Raw genomic sequence first — 15270 nt, 5'->3', positions numbered from 1 at the left:
CCACAGCACTCCAGCCTGGGTGACAGAGCAAGACTCTGTCTCAAAAAAAAAAGGAAAAAAAACAATCTGTGAATGTTTGTTTCTTTCGGCCATTTACAATAGACTGCTGGGGGGAATTTTTTGTTTTTTTTTTTTTCGGTTTTGGGGTTTTTTTTTTTTTTTTGAAACAGGGTCTTGCTCTGTTGCCCAGGCTGGAGTGCAGTGACATGATCATGGCTCACCGCTACCTCGACCTCCTTGACTCAAACAATCCTCCCACCTCAGCTTCCCAAGTAGCTGGGACTACAGGCACACACCACCACGCCTCACTACTTTTTGTAATTTTTGTAGAGACAGGATTTTGCTATGTTGCCCAGGCTTGTCTCAAACTCCTGGGCTCGAACAATCGCCCCACTTCGGCCTCCCAGAGTGCTGGGATTACAGGGATGGGCCATTGTGCCTGGCCCACCACTGGTCTTTTTAAGAAAGATACTCACACCGTTGGAGAGGAGAATGCCCACTCCAACTATATATTGGCTGTTAAAGCATCAAAGGTGGAATGATGGCTTGAGGGAAAACCATTAAAATGAAAAGGGCTAATTTTACTTTATAAACTAAAAATAACAATTTAGACTGAGGTTCCTACATATATTTTAAAAAGGCAGGGTATTCTAGTGAAAAGTCATGAGCTTTGGAGACAGAGGACTGGAGATTTATATTATAGATATAAGCCTGAGCACGTTACTCAAGTTGCCTGAATTTCAATTTGCTTATCAGTAAAAGTCAATCATTTAGCACATATTTATTAAGTACCAAGCAATATGCTAGGTGTTGGACATACAACAGTGAATAAATCCTTGTCATGATGTTCCAAGCTCTGTGGTGAGAGGTACACAGCAATATACAGGGAAAAAAAATAACAAATTTTAAAATACAATATGTCAAACGGTGATGCACATTATAGAGAAAAATAATGCAGGAAGGTTTCAAAGCACGGTCAGGGAAGGTCGCAATGAAAAAGAACACTCGGACAAAGACATGAAGGAAATGAGGAATTAAGCCTGTAAACGTCAGCGTTCCTCAAAAAGGAACAGCATGAGCAAAGGCCCTGAGGTAGGAACCTGCCTGGCTTTTTGAAGACTAAGAAAGCCAGTATAGTTCATGCAGAATCACAGCAGGGTAGTTGGGAAAACGAGGTCAAGAAAAGGTGGCTAGAGGCAGCTGGGTCAAGGCCCTGTGGGGCAACCGGAATACTGTAATGGCTGGGGCTTTTCCTCTGAATAAGATTAGAAGCCACTAGAAAATCTGGAACATCAGAGGTGTTTCACCTATGTATAAGAATAAACATTTACCTCACAGAATTCTTTTAGGAAGACCAAATGCAATATGGGAGGGTTTTAAAACTAGAAAATAATGTACAAATGTGAAACATTATTATATCCCTAACTTTGTATGCGTCATTTTTACATCCGACAACTTTGTCAAATTCTTCTTCAGCACTGAACAGTGGTAAATATTTCACAGGTTTTTTTCAAGGGAAGAAAAAACACTGGTTTTTCTAAGGCAACTCTCTCCATTTCTATTACACTGTATCGAAGAACATATGAAACTCAGTTTTTTGCTTTTAAATCAAACCATGAAACAAACATTTCAACATGAAATAAAGATGCACAATGTGAAAAACAATCTCGTCCTTATTTAAACGAGCAATGGCAGTCATGAAATGATACGTTCTTATTGTTTTCCTTTTAACTGCTAGAATGGAAATGGGAGGTTCTAGTGTTAGATAAGAGATTCTGTTATCTTGTTATCACAAGGACCAGCCAAACCAAATTTCAGCCTAGTCAAATGTCTCAATTATTGGCATATGTAAAACATATGCAGAGCAAATTTTCACTATGAACTAAAAACAAATGAAGTATGTTGAAAACTGTAAAAATTATTGAACTAGGTAAATGTCTTACGACACTAAACAGCCCATCAAGTCACTGTTTAGAGACAATCACTGCTAACGGCCCTGTCAACTTGTGAGGAAAAACAGTATCCAACTGAAGTAACATTGAAAAGGAAACTTAGGTTACCTCCCCCAAGTTCTAGCCTCCCTTTTGGTCTGCTTCTCTTTTTTGTCTTTTTTATTTTACTTCGTCATTTCATAAAACGTGGGATTACCACTACCGCTATATGAAAATAATTCGTATTCCCATCACTAATTTCTACGCTAAACTCCAGTGCCACATTGCCAGTTGTTGACTGAATACTGCCAGCAACAAATAATTCCATTTAATTTTTACTGAGCCCAATAGTTCTAAGCACTCTAACTTTGTGTATAAACGCTCTCCATCTTAAACCACACTCTGAGGACGGTCCTATTATTATCCCCATCTTACCCTAGAAAGTTAAATCAGTAGCTCAAAGTAACACATTGAGTAAGAAAAGGAACTAGCACTTGGACCCCAGGCATTTTTGCTCCAGAACCGATGCACTTAATCCCTGCTGCACCGCAACAGTGCTCCAGTTCTGTACCTAAATCCGATACAAAACAAAACTCATCGTCTACTCTCTCCTAGTTCTTACTGTCCTACTTCAAGTGGAAAGCAACGTAAATTTCAATCACCTGGCCTCTCTTCCGCCTCCCACCGGCAGTCAGTCCCTGGGGTAGCCTGGCCTACCTTCATGCCAAAATTTCACAGGGCAAAGGGCACAGGGATGGGGCCCGAGGAAAGGCCGCCTCCCGAAGGCGGGGGTGTGTCAGTGCGCTTTCCCCAGGTGCCCTCCCGGGGCTGGCATCCTCTCTGCTCTCCGAAAGCAACTTTCGCCGTCCCATCCCGCCCTGCCGCGGGCCTGCGTTGCCCTCTTCCAGCAGCTCCGCACCTCCACCCACTCCACTCCACCCTCCCCAAACAGCCCACCCTAGTCTCCATATCCCTGTGCCCTCAACTACCAACTGCACCCTTTACCTGCTCCTCTGCTTCCGCCATGGCGCGACCTGAGAATCACATGACAGACCCGGAAATGAGAGGAAACCAGACCCTGGGCCCGGGGCCTTCTGGGAAATGTAGTTTTAGCTTCATCTGAGCCTGGAAATCTCTTCTAGGGGACGGACCTCTTGGGGCTCATTTCTGCTGCCAAGTCTCCAAACTCAATGGAGTTCTGCTTTGAAGAATCTGAACATAACCATTGCTAATACTATAGCTTATTTTATTGTTGTTCTTGTTTCTGTAGTTATTCTAGTGTTTATTAAGGACTTACTATGTCACGCCCTGGGTTTATAGCTTTGCATAAATTATCTCATTTAATCCTCGCAGCAATTCCTACTATCATCACCATTTACAGGGGGGAATACCGTAGCTCAGAGGTCATGCAGCTATTAAGAAGCAGAACTAGTAACAGAATTCAGCCTTGTCTGATGCCAAAGTCTCTGTGATTGCCAAACGCTGCTTACTCTAAAAGTGTTCTTGTCCTTTTTTTCTCTCTCTCTCTTTAAGTACATTCAGTGAATATAAAGCAGTCTTTGCAGTGGAGAGACAGGGAAAATTTATACAACAACAAATAATATTATTATTTTTGCTTGCTACTTCAAGTTGTCTTCTCCTGTCATATGAACGTTGATTTTAAAAAGAATCTCTGTTGTTTAATAAATTAATTGTTAAACTTTTGTTGAGGATATTCAATAGGTAAATGTTCAAGTGGAGACACAATATGAAGTTGTCTTTGGTCAAAATCTGCGCAACCACTGTATTAATTCCAGCCTTCAGAATGACTGATCCTCTCTCCATGTTTCTGAACATTATGAATTCTGCTTCTTAATCCTCAGGAATCTGCAACACCTTATCCAAAGACAGATATTTAAAAATTTCCGTTCACTGGAGTAGCTGGTGACCAGTAGAGGGTATCGCAAATGGCAGCATGTGGTGGTTGCCTCAGTACATTTTTGACTCCCTGTGCCTCATTGAGTCTGACCCAGTAGGAAGTCATGGACTCAGTACTCTGTCTGTAGCTTGCTCAACCCATGATTCCTCAATGGCCCAGAAGCCAAGGTGACATCATCTCTGAGACACCTGTCTTCTCCCCAGGGCCTAAACAGCCTTACCTCCATCTTCTTCCTCCAAGCCTTGCTGGGGTTCCTCTTCCAGTGGGCTAATCACTCAGCCGACAGGATAGACCACCCTGGGGTATTTAAATGTCTATAAGCAGCCAGGTGTAGTGGCTTTCACCTGTAATCCCAGCACTTTGGGAGGCCAAGGCAGTCAGATTTCATGAGCTCAAGAGTTTGAGACCATCCTGGACAACATGGCAAAACCCTGTCTCTACAAAAAATACCAAAACTTAGTTGGGCATAATGGTGTGCGCCTGTAGTCCCAGCTACTCAGGAGGCTGAGGTGGGGGTTAAGGCTGCAGTGAGCCTTGATGGTGCCACTGCACTCCAGCCTGGGCAACAGAGTGAGACCTATCTGAAAAAAAAAAAAGAAAAAGAGAAAAGAAACCCATAAGCAATCACCCAATGTCCTAAGCATAAACCTAGGGCAAGTATAAACCTAACCCAAGAGTTTCTGAAATATCTTGCAAAGCAGTCCAGGGCCAAACATTGCTCATGGTGAACTCCAGATCCCAGAAAGACTTTAATACAGACCAAAAAGACTATGGAAGCTCTCAGTCCAGTATCCACGGGAAAGAGAGATAAAATGAGATCTTCTACTTTTCTGACTTTCCTCACAAACTCTAATTTTCTCTTTCCCATTATGAGTGACAGCCACCCATAAACCTCTAGGACTACAGCCTCTCCAACTTGGCAGTCTCCTCTTCTATGGTGAACAGATGAGATTGGGATGAAGAAGGAAAACAGGATTATTGCCACTGTCTTACCCACAAGGGCATTTTTGTTTTATGGTTCCATTTTATTTCAGTGAGAAGTCAAGCCGGCTAAGCAAGCAAAGCTGAAGGCCATTCACTCTGGGCCTTCCTGGCCTTTCTACTTTTCTGGAATGAGAATGTTTATTCTCTTTCTCTTTATCAAAAAGGATGTTATGGGTCTTATTAAAGATATAGCCAACGTTTACAGATTTTCCTTTGCTCATTTAACCATAGAAACTCTCAATTCCCCAAGTTTGTTCCGCATTCAGTATACTCTGTTGATTACAATAAAATATTATCAGCCTCTTTCCTTTTGGAGAGACTGGAAAAGGGAAGAGACACAGGTGTGGAAAGGTGGATTAAAGGAAGAAACCTACTATGAACTAGCAGGTTCGTGCTGGGCCAGTGGACAGGATGAAATTCACATATGAACTCCAAACCCCATTTTCTCATGTGAAGTGAGAGTTTGAGACTCTCCTATCTAGGTGGTCTTGTACTCTCCAACTACTCTAAGTGTAGTCCAAAGACTACCTAGGAGCTTGTTAAAAATGAAGAATTTGGGGCCCTTTGAGAGACTTATTTAACCACAATCTGGATTTTAATAATATCCCTCGGTCATATGCATATACTTTAAAGTTTGAGGAGTAGTCACCCTAACAGTCACTGATTCTGTGTCAAATTACCTGCTTTTTTTCTTGCACATAATCAGTCCACCCTCTCCCAGCTTCAAGATATGGAGATAAAGGGCTGGGCGCAGTGACTCATGCCTGTAATCCCAGCACTTTGGGAGGCCAAGACAGGTGGATCCCCTGAGGTCAAGAGATCGAGACCATCCTGGTCAACATAGTGAAATCCCCCTCTACTAAAAATACAAAAAGCAGCCGGTCGTGGTGGCGCACTCCTGTAGTCCGTGGTGGCGCACTCCTGTAGTCCCAGCTACTCAGGAGGCTGAGACAGGAGAGTCGCTCGAACCCGGGAGGCAGAGGTTGCAGTGAGCCCATGCCACTACACTCCAGCCTGGTGATAGAGCAAGACTCTGTCTCAAAAAACAAACAAAACAAAAGCAAAACAAAACAAAACAAAAAACATATGGAGATAAAGGTAAGATTCAACTCTCATTCTTAGTCTATAGGACCTAAAATTGTTGATAGACTTCAGAAAACAGACCTAAGACCTTTTATTTGTAGAGTGGCTCACTAGTTTCAAGGATCTGTATCATATACTTGTTTCGTAGGTCTGAAACAGTTTACTAACTCAAATTATAGCCATTTTATTCATGACAATAGAATTATTTCATTGCTTAAACAATATGAATGGCTTCTATATTTTCCATTATTAAATAGCATTTATAAATTCAGGAAACTTGAAAAATCAGCGAAGTGGAAAGAGAAAGTTAAAATAATTCACTCTTATGCCCTTGCTAATTAGGGGATGCATTGCAGATTATTTTCCCAATCTTCAGCTTCCATTCCTTGTTAGATTGCTACCTTTCTCAATCTAAAAGTCTGACAGCTAACGACAAGCAAATTTACACCACATTACACTACTAACTCCAAGCTATAATCTTAGCCTTTATTTAATTAACTGTACCAAAAAGCTAAAAGAATATTGATGTTATCTTTAGCAAATTTGGACAGCCTCAGCTTATTTTGCAGTTTAGTTTTCCAAAACTGTACCCTCTGAAACCTGTTACCTTCTAATATTCTAAATGTCATTTTAAGACATAGCTTATTGGAAATTTCCCTGAGCAACCACATTAGATTTTTTTAAATTACATGTTTCTAATTACAAAAGTACTATGTGTTCATGATAGATGACTGGAAAAATACAATAAATTATAAAATAAAATTCTAAAACCACTCATGATTTCTCCACTTAGATTATGATTGTTAGATATATGCCTTTCTTTTTTCTTCTCCCTCTCTCTCTCTTCCTCCTTTCCCGTCTCTCTTTCTCTCTCTGTATTTAAAAACTTTTTCCAGCAAAGATCATATTACCAAGTTTTATCATTTACTTTTTTTACTTAGTCATATTTCAAGATTGTTTCCCAATAACATTGCAAAATATTCTTCTAAAACATGATTTTAATAAAACATGATTTCACTTTATAATTCCATCCTATGAAAAGTAATGTATATAATCATTATATTTTGTTGCATACTTTAAGTACATCTAATTAACATACCTGTGCATAATTTTAGAAAATGCTCTAATACAAGGTGGTATCAACTGTAGAAATAAAAACCATTCAAGTGAGAAATGCCATTGAGGATTTATTCAGAGCTTGCTCTAGAAAGGGAGTCAGCCATTAGCACTTGCACTGTGGCAGAGATTCAAAGACAAGCACAAGAGTGGGAAGCTGGAAAAAGGGAAGGCTTCAGGTAGGCCCTGGTTGGAGGCTGCTGGCATGAGAAAGCTGCAGATGGGCTAACTAGAAGTGGGGCAACCTACGTAATTGGTTAGGGGTGGATATTTGGTTTTCTCTGGGTGGCGTTAGTTGGAAGTGAGGGTAAAAATTAAGGAAGTTGTCAACTACTAATAAAGTCCTCGTCATTTTAGGCTGATTGTTTCAGAGGTTACAGTTAAGTTTCCTGGATTGTTACTAGAGATGGCAGTTTGACTGTCAGGCTAGATTCCTGGGTTGTCTATTGTAGACAATGGCTTGGTTTCCTGGGCAATTGCTGCAGCTTGCTCCAGACTGTGCGTCTGGGTTCTATTTTAATATATGGTCTGGCCATTGTCCCTTTATATATTCAATCTCTCACAATTTATTCTCCCTTAAGCTATATATGAGAGCTCTAAACCCTCCTACCATCAAACATTAGATATTATCATTTCTTACACATTTTGTCAATTTAGCTGGGGAAAATCGTATTAATATTTTAATTTTTGTTTTAACTTATATTTATTTGATTTCTGATGAGTCAATGTTTTTCATAAATTTACTGGCCATTTTCAACTTTCTTCTGTCCTTTCTACTCTTGTTCTTTACCCATCTTTTGTGGGAAAGTTGATCTTTTCCCTATTTGGCTTGTAAAAGAAGTGTTCAGTAGGTATTTGATTATTTGGTTTTGAAGCTAAGAGGAGTCTGGTGCTGGAGATAAATAATCTGAGGTCTTCAACATATATTAGGTTGACACAAAAGTAATTGCAGCTTTTGCCATTACTTTTAATTGATATTTGAGGCATAGTATTGTGTAATATTACAACCTAAGAGAGAATCTTTGGAAAGATACAGATTTGAGGGAACATTGAAGGGGTAAAGTTTAGACTCACTGTGGTGGTTCTCATGCTAGATTCTTGTGAAATTAGTGTGCCTTGATTTGCATCAAGGGGTTTTATTGGTAAAATCAAATAGTCACTTTATTTTCCCAATTCACAGAAAGAAATCAATTGATTAATGAGTAAAATATTTTATTTAGGGTTTTCACATATGCTTTCTTGAAATCTTTGATTTTTTGCTCTTGTTTAGCTATAAACAAGCACTGAGACATAAAAATACATAAAAATAGTAAATAAATCCCAACAAAAAAAAATCAGAAAGAAACTATAAAGCTTGCTTTGACAACTTCTTACTTTTAAACATGTACCAGGCACCTAGCACAGTGTATGTGCATAATAGGGTCACTATAATTATTTGTTGACTGAATCAATTAATTAAATGAACATCTTTCCATTCGTGATGCTTTCTCGAGAACGAGACTATTTGGTGCCCTGCCACCTGAGTACGTTTCAGAGATGTTCTATGAGAAAATAAAAAGATACTGAAGATTTAGAGCAGCGAAATGACACAAAGATAGTGGTATGTCAGCCATTTTGTGAGAGTTTGAAGGTGGGAGTGATCAAATCAGTTGGGAAGATCAGACATGACTTCAAGCAGCACATCAAGTGTTCCTCAAAAGGATAGGTAAGAGGCTGATGGTAAGAGGAAAGGGAAAATATTCCATGTAAAGGGAACAGTATAAGAAGAGACATAAAGATAGGCTGGGCACGGTGGTTCACTCCTGTAATCCCAGCACTTTGGGAGGCCGAGGCGGGCAGATCACAAGGTCAGGAGATCGAGACCATTGTGGCTAACACGGCGAAACCCAGTCTCTACTACAAAAATACAAAAAATTAGTCGGGCGTGGTGGCAGGAGCCTATAGCACCAGTTACTCAGGAGGCTGAGGCATGAGAATGGCGTGAACCTGGGAGGCAGGGCTTGCAGTGAGCTGAGATTGCGCCACTGTACTCCAGCCTGGGCGACAGAGTGAGACTCTGTCTCGGAAAAAAAAAAGAAGAAGAGACATAAAAATGTGGAATAGCATCTAAAGAGTCAGATACAAGACCAATTAGGTAGGATGGTGCTAGAGTCTGTCGATATAAATTTGTGTTTAATTCCATAGGCAGTTGTAGCAGAGACTGTTAAATGCCTGCCTAATATCCATTCACTTCTACTTTATTAGTAAAACAACTAAAATATTAGGGGCAACAATATGTTTAAATAGAAGACATTTCCTGGTCTCCATTACAGTTAGGCGTGGCTATGCGATTAAGTTCTGGTCAATGACGTACAAGTGGAAATGTTATGTGTGCCTTTCAGGGAAGTCTATTAAAGGGGAACAGACATCTGGGGATACCCCTTTCACCATTTCTGCTATTAGATTCTCCAGCAACCATACAGGTCCCACAAGTGACCCAGAGGATGAAAACCAAATTCTAAGGATGAAGCAGAAAGATAGGAGAAGCCTGAGTCCCTGATGACTGAAGCCAACATGCCCCTCTAAACTGCCTGCCTCCAAACTAATTTTTTGGTTTTTCTTTTTTTAAACAGGATTGTACTCCTGTCACCTGAGCTGGGGTCCAGCAGCAGGGTCTTGGCTCACTGCAACCTCCACCTACCCACTCAAGTGATTCTCCTGCCTTAGCCTCTTGAGTAGCTGGGATTACAGGTGCATGCCACCACACCTGGCTAATTTTTGTATTTTTAGTAGAGACGGGGTTTCACCATGTTGCTCCGGCTGGTCTCAAACTCCTGAGCTCAGGTGATCCACCCGCCTTGGCCTCCCAGAGTGCTGGGATTACAGGTGTGAGCCACCACACCCGGCCTCCAAACTCATTTGAATAAAATAATAATTCCTGGTGTTATTGTAGCTTGCCTATCACAAGCAGACAGACTTAATCCTAACTGATACAGTGGTGGGGAGCCATTGAGGAGTTTTGAGAATAGAAATGACTTGGCCAAAAGACATCACCTACTGCACCTGAGGAAATTATTATTCTTCTACTTGACCACCTGACACAGGAGAAAGGGAGCGATCACATGCTCAGGTGTGTGAGAAGAGCAAACTTTCAGATTATAAAAGTTTTGGAATCTTGGGACATAGGGCAAGAACAGTACTGCCAGGGTACCAATTTGCATTTGTTTTTTTCTAGTTCATTGTGATATTTGAGAGCTTGAGAATCAGATCAGGATTCGAATTTTGTGTATGCCATTTATGATAAATCTAGGACAAGTTAACTTTTCCAAAGTCCAGTATTCTTAGCTGTTAAATGGACTAAAAGTACCTTCCAATCAGAGTTGCTGCAAAAAACAAATGAGAAAATGTACATCAAGGTCCTTGCCAAAGGCTGGGGCCTAGTTGTATTTATCACTGTTGTACTGCTATTTTGTTTCCTGCACTTCACTATACACATAAGGAACACTGCAGTCTCCTCTTCATATTCCATTTTTCGTGGTCCTCATTTAGAGGTACAGGACCACTCTCAAGTCTTACTCGTTTTCATAAAAGGAAGAAAAGAAATTTGGGGGAATGTGCAGAGTCCCCCTTTACTCAATCTCTCAAGAGATCTCTTATCGATAAAGAAAGAGTGTGGCCCAAAAATGTTAGCTTCTGTACAATTACAGAGAATATGGAGTTGTAGCTTACTCATAGCGAGGTTAGAAAATGCTACCAGTTACCCTTTTCTATACAATTTCCCATAAGTGATCATCCTTCTAAGTATGTGTGCTATCATAAGCAATATATTTGGTCTTTATCTCTGGTTCCTGGCACAGAGCACTTAAAATCCTTTAGAACTTCCCGAGTGAGAGGAGTATATTTTGTTATTGAATCCCTTTTTATTACACTTGAGTTTATACTAATGAGGTGACTTAGGGTGGGGCCCCTATATAGCAGCAAGGTGGGACTGGTCACCAGAAAGACCAATTGATTATAGGGTTGGAACTTCCAGTCCCCCAGGGAGGGGGTGGGGAAGACTGGAGATTAAGTTCTATAAAAACTCTTGAAATGAGATTTGATGAGTTTCCAATTTGGTGAACACGTCCACGCAGTGGGAGCGTGGAGTACCCCATGGGGATGGAAACTGCTGTACTCTGTACCCTTCCAGATCTTGCCTGTGTACCTCTTCTTCTGGCTGTTCATTTGTATCCTTTATAATAAACTGGTAAATGTAAGTTAAGTGTCTTCCCGAGTTCTGTGAGTCATTCTAACAAGTTATGGAACTTTAGGAGGGGTTCATAGGATGCTCCCATTTATGTCTGGCTGGCCCGAAGCACAGGAGGCCCAGGACTTGCAACTGACATTTGAAGCAGGGGGCGGTTTTGTGGGACTGAGCTCTTAAGCTGTAGGGTCTGTGCTAATGCTGGGTGGTTACTATCAGAATTGAATTAAGTTGTTGAACACCCAGCTGGTGTCCATTGAGTTCGAGAGTTGATTGTAGGTATTGGAAAACACTCCAGAGTATGTTAATACCTCACATTTACAGATGTCTAGATGGAAAGTATTAGAAATTAATGGAGAAGGTTAATGTCTTTTTAAATAGAAAGAGGCAATATATAAACGGTCTATCCAATATTATTCAGTAATGAATGAGAGTGAGTAGAGACCCTAGGAGGAATTTGGTCTTTATATTCGTTACAGTATTTTGAGGGCTATTTTTCCATATTTTTTTCCCCACAGATATATATATATACAAGGGCTACCTCTGTGTGTTTTAAACATAATTTGAATCACACTCTAGGGTTCTGTGGCATTTTTAAAAAACATATTGCCTGGACGCAGTGACTCACGCCTGTAATCCCAGCACTTTGGAAGGCCGAGGCGTGCGGGTCACAAGGTCAGGAGATCGAGACCATCCTGGCTAACACCTCTACTAAAAATACAAAAAAAAAAAAAAATAGCCAGGTATGGTGGCAGGCACCTGTAGTCCCAGCTACTTGGGAGGCTGAGGCAGGAGAATGGCATGAACCCAGGAGATGGAGCTTGCAGTGAGGCGAGATCTTGCCACTGCTCTCCAAACTGGGTGGCAGAGCGAGATTCTGTCTCAAAAAAAAAAAGCCAACCAACTGACCAACCAATCAAACAAACAAAAACTTATTAATATATCAACAATGCGATTTCTCATAATATAGAACTACATAATTACTTATGCTTATATAGTCTTCCATGGAGTTGATTTCTGTAATTTATATGACCAATCCTCCTCTACTTTTCAATATTTAGGTTGCTTTCAAGTTTTCACCATTATAAACTGTATTGTGATGAACATTGCATCTTGTGCATATCTCCAAATTATAAATATTTTCTTGTAAAAATGTGTAGAAATGGAATAGCTTGGTCACTGAAACGTTTGAAGTTCTCTTAAAAGTTCTTTGGAAATATCAGGAAATACCTTAAAAAAAAAAAAAAGAAAGAAAAACCCTTCAGGGCTGGGCATAGTGGCTCACACCTGTAATCCTAGCACTTCGGAAGGCAGAAGTGGGTGGATCACCCAAGCTCAGGACTTCGAGACCAACACAACATGATGAAACCCCATCTCTACTAAAATACAAAAAATTAGCCAGGCATGGTGGCACGCACCTGTAGTCTCAGCTACTTGGGAGGCTGAGGCAGGAGAATCGCTTGAACCTGGGAGGCAGAGGCTGCAGTAAGCTGAGATTGCACCACTGCACTCCAGCCTGGGTGACAGAGTGAGACCCTATCTCAAAAACAAAAATAAAAACAAAAAACCTCTTCCATACTGTAATGTGGTGATTTTGAATAATGCAGGAAGTATTTTATTCATCCTTTGGATTCCTATTATATGTTTACTAAAAGAATATTTCAAAGACCATCTGTTTGAGTTTTCCCCAGACATAGAATGCTTATGTGCAATCCACTTACTGCACTTCTTTCATATTTTTGACAGAAAAGCACAAAACTAATTTTTTAACTTAAAGCATGAATTCAATCTACTCAGTATCCAGATGTTTAGCTGTGCCAGAAAGGTGTATTATTTCATAGAAAATCTTTCATTTTCAATCAAAATTTTGAAACAAAATACTTAAACACATCCTGCCATTGGATCCAAATATCATTTGTGAAACAAGATCCATTTTTCAGCAAGAGTCCAATTTCAAGGTACGTTTGTGGCACAAGAGCCTTCTTCTAACATAAAGACATGAAAAATTGAAAAAGAAGAGGAACAGAAGAAAAGAGGAAGAAGAGGAAGGGTTTGCTGCGCTAAGTGAAAGCAATGGCAGTCACCAATTGTGTTCCAAAATTTAACACAACCAGTATGTTAATGGATTAAATCTTAATACTTACTTTTTATAGAAACAGTAATTGTACCTTATTTCTGACCCAGAAAGCTTTTTAATCCATAATACAGTTGAATCTATACATGATATGAGAAATAGTACAAACTATTGCCATTGCAGTACCAGTAATAAAATAAAATAAATACCCTATAATGTCCATTTCAAAGTTTTGTACTTACCTGAACATTAGTTTACAAAGAAAACCAAACTTAATCACCATAGTTTTATGTTTTATATTTTATTGTGTTTCTGCTGTACTCCATTCATTTATATAAGCTAGGTTGGAATGTGACAACCTGGGGTCTTACCCAGCACTGATGGCATTCTTATCATAGAAAAACAACCTTAGTTGCAAGCCTCTGACTCAGAAATTAGGTTTTGGCTTTTTTTTTTTCCACCTAGAATTGCATGTGATGCCAAGGTTATGGCCTTTTGCTTGTTGCCTTAAGGAGAAAATGGCTTTAATCATTAATAGAGAAGACTTGTCCCCTCAAGAAGGGAGCATACCCCGGAGAACCCAAGAAAGAAGAGCATCATTGTTAGACTCCTGGGTGATATTTCTAACTGGTTTGACAACTGCTGGAGAAAAATACTTACAACAACTTCTGGAGAAAAAGTACAAGAACCCAAGGCCTGACATCACCAGCTGATGTATCATGAACTTCTTCTCTGACACATAAATGACTGGAAAGTACTGGAGAAACTCCCCCACCTTTACCCCAATGCCCACTCCCTCCCAAGGCCATTGGAAATGCTCTTCCTTTGATGCCTTTCCCTCACACTGCTTCCTGTAGATCCTGTGTTCCACTCTTGCTGTTCTCACAAGCTCGTTCCTACTCCTTCTCCATTACCCTGCTCTAGAGACACCCTGCCATCTTGTCATTGTGCTTCAGTGCCTGTCATTGGTGCAGATAAGTGAAAAGAAGGATGGGGAAAGGCCTTTTTGATAGTATTGGGTGTGGAATAAGAAAGTCATGGGCTTTCATCAGCTAATATAGATGATGGACCTCTCTTTTCTCCTGTTTTTTTCCATCCTGGGTCTATTCATTGCAGCTGAGAAGGCCTAATGTTGCAGAAGTCCTATTCTAATCATTTATGATATATTGTAATGACCATCTATTGGACTGTCTGTCCAGCACCCATTTTTTAGGACTTGTCTCCCTACTACCCTATGCCCCCCAGCCCACCACCCACAAGGTACCTGCAAAGGCTTTCCACTTCCTAGATATAGTTTATTGATCTTCATCCCTTCTCTGAGATTTTTGGAATTAAGACTGAAAAAGGTCAAACTATTTCCTGATGCTTGGGCTCTATAAGCTATCCCGGGAACCTTTTTGTTCAAACAAGTTCAAATTCATTTTCTGATGCTAACTGTCAGAGGCCTAACTGACGTGTTCACACACACATACACATGCACACACATACAAGTTGGCTTTCTTCTCCAAGCAATTTTTATATCCTCTCTTCCCTGCCCTTTGCTTTAGTTAAGTGGGCTTCGGTAACCAGGGAAACAGTCTTGTTTTCCAGCCCTAAGAGATTAAGGAAAGGTATCTCAGAAAAGACAGAAACAGGCTGGGTGCGGTGGCTCATGACTGTAATCCTAGCACCTTCAGAGACGGAGGCAGGCAGATCACTTGTGCTCAGGAGTTTGAGACTAGCCTGGGCGACATGGTGAAACCCCATCTCTACAAAAAATAAAAAACAAAATTAGCTGGGTGTTGTGGTGCATGCCTGTAATCCCAGCTACTTGTTGGGGGAAGCTGAGGCAGGAGGATCAATTTCTTGAACCCAGGAGGTCGAGGCTGCGGTGAGTTGAGAGCGTGCCGTTGCACTCCAACCTGGGTGACAAAGTGAGACCCTGTCTCAAAAAAAAAAAAAA

General features: G+C 40.5%; 1 protein-coding gene across 1 annotated transcript in view; it reads right to left on the bottom strand.

Moving 5' to 3' along the window:
- The window catches only part of VPS41 (vacuolar protein sorting 41 homolog (S. cerevisiae)), a 184620-nt gene extending 181609 nt beyond the window's left edge, over positions 1–3011 (bottom strand). The window contains exon 1 of the mRNA XM_011944508.1: positions 2937–3011. Coding sequence (XP_011799898.1) covers positions 2937–2957 — 21 coding nt within the window. The 5' untranslated portion in view covers positions 2958–3011. The remainder of the gene's footprint in view (positions 1–2936) is intronic.
- Between the last annotated feature and the right edge of the window lie 12259 nt (positions 3012–15270).

The sequence above is a fragment of the Colobus angolensis genome, unplaced genomic scaffold (genome assembly GCF_000951035.1).
Source record: "Colobus angolensis palliatus isolate OR3802 unplaced genomic scaffold, Cang.pa_1.0 Scaffold232, whole genome shotgun sequence".
Classification (NCBI taxonomy): Eukaryota; Metazoa; Chordata; class Mammalia; order Primates; family Cercopithecidae; genus Colobus; species Colobus angolensis.
Note: the sequence above shows the minus strand (reverse complement) of the source record. Positions and strands in the feature narration are given on the sequence as shown.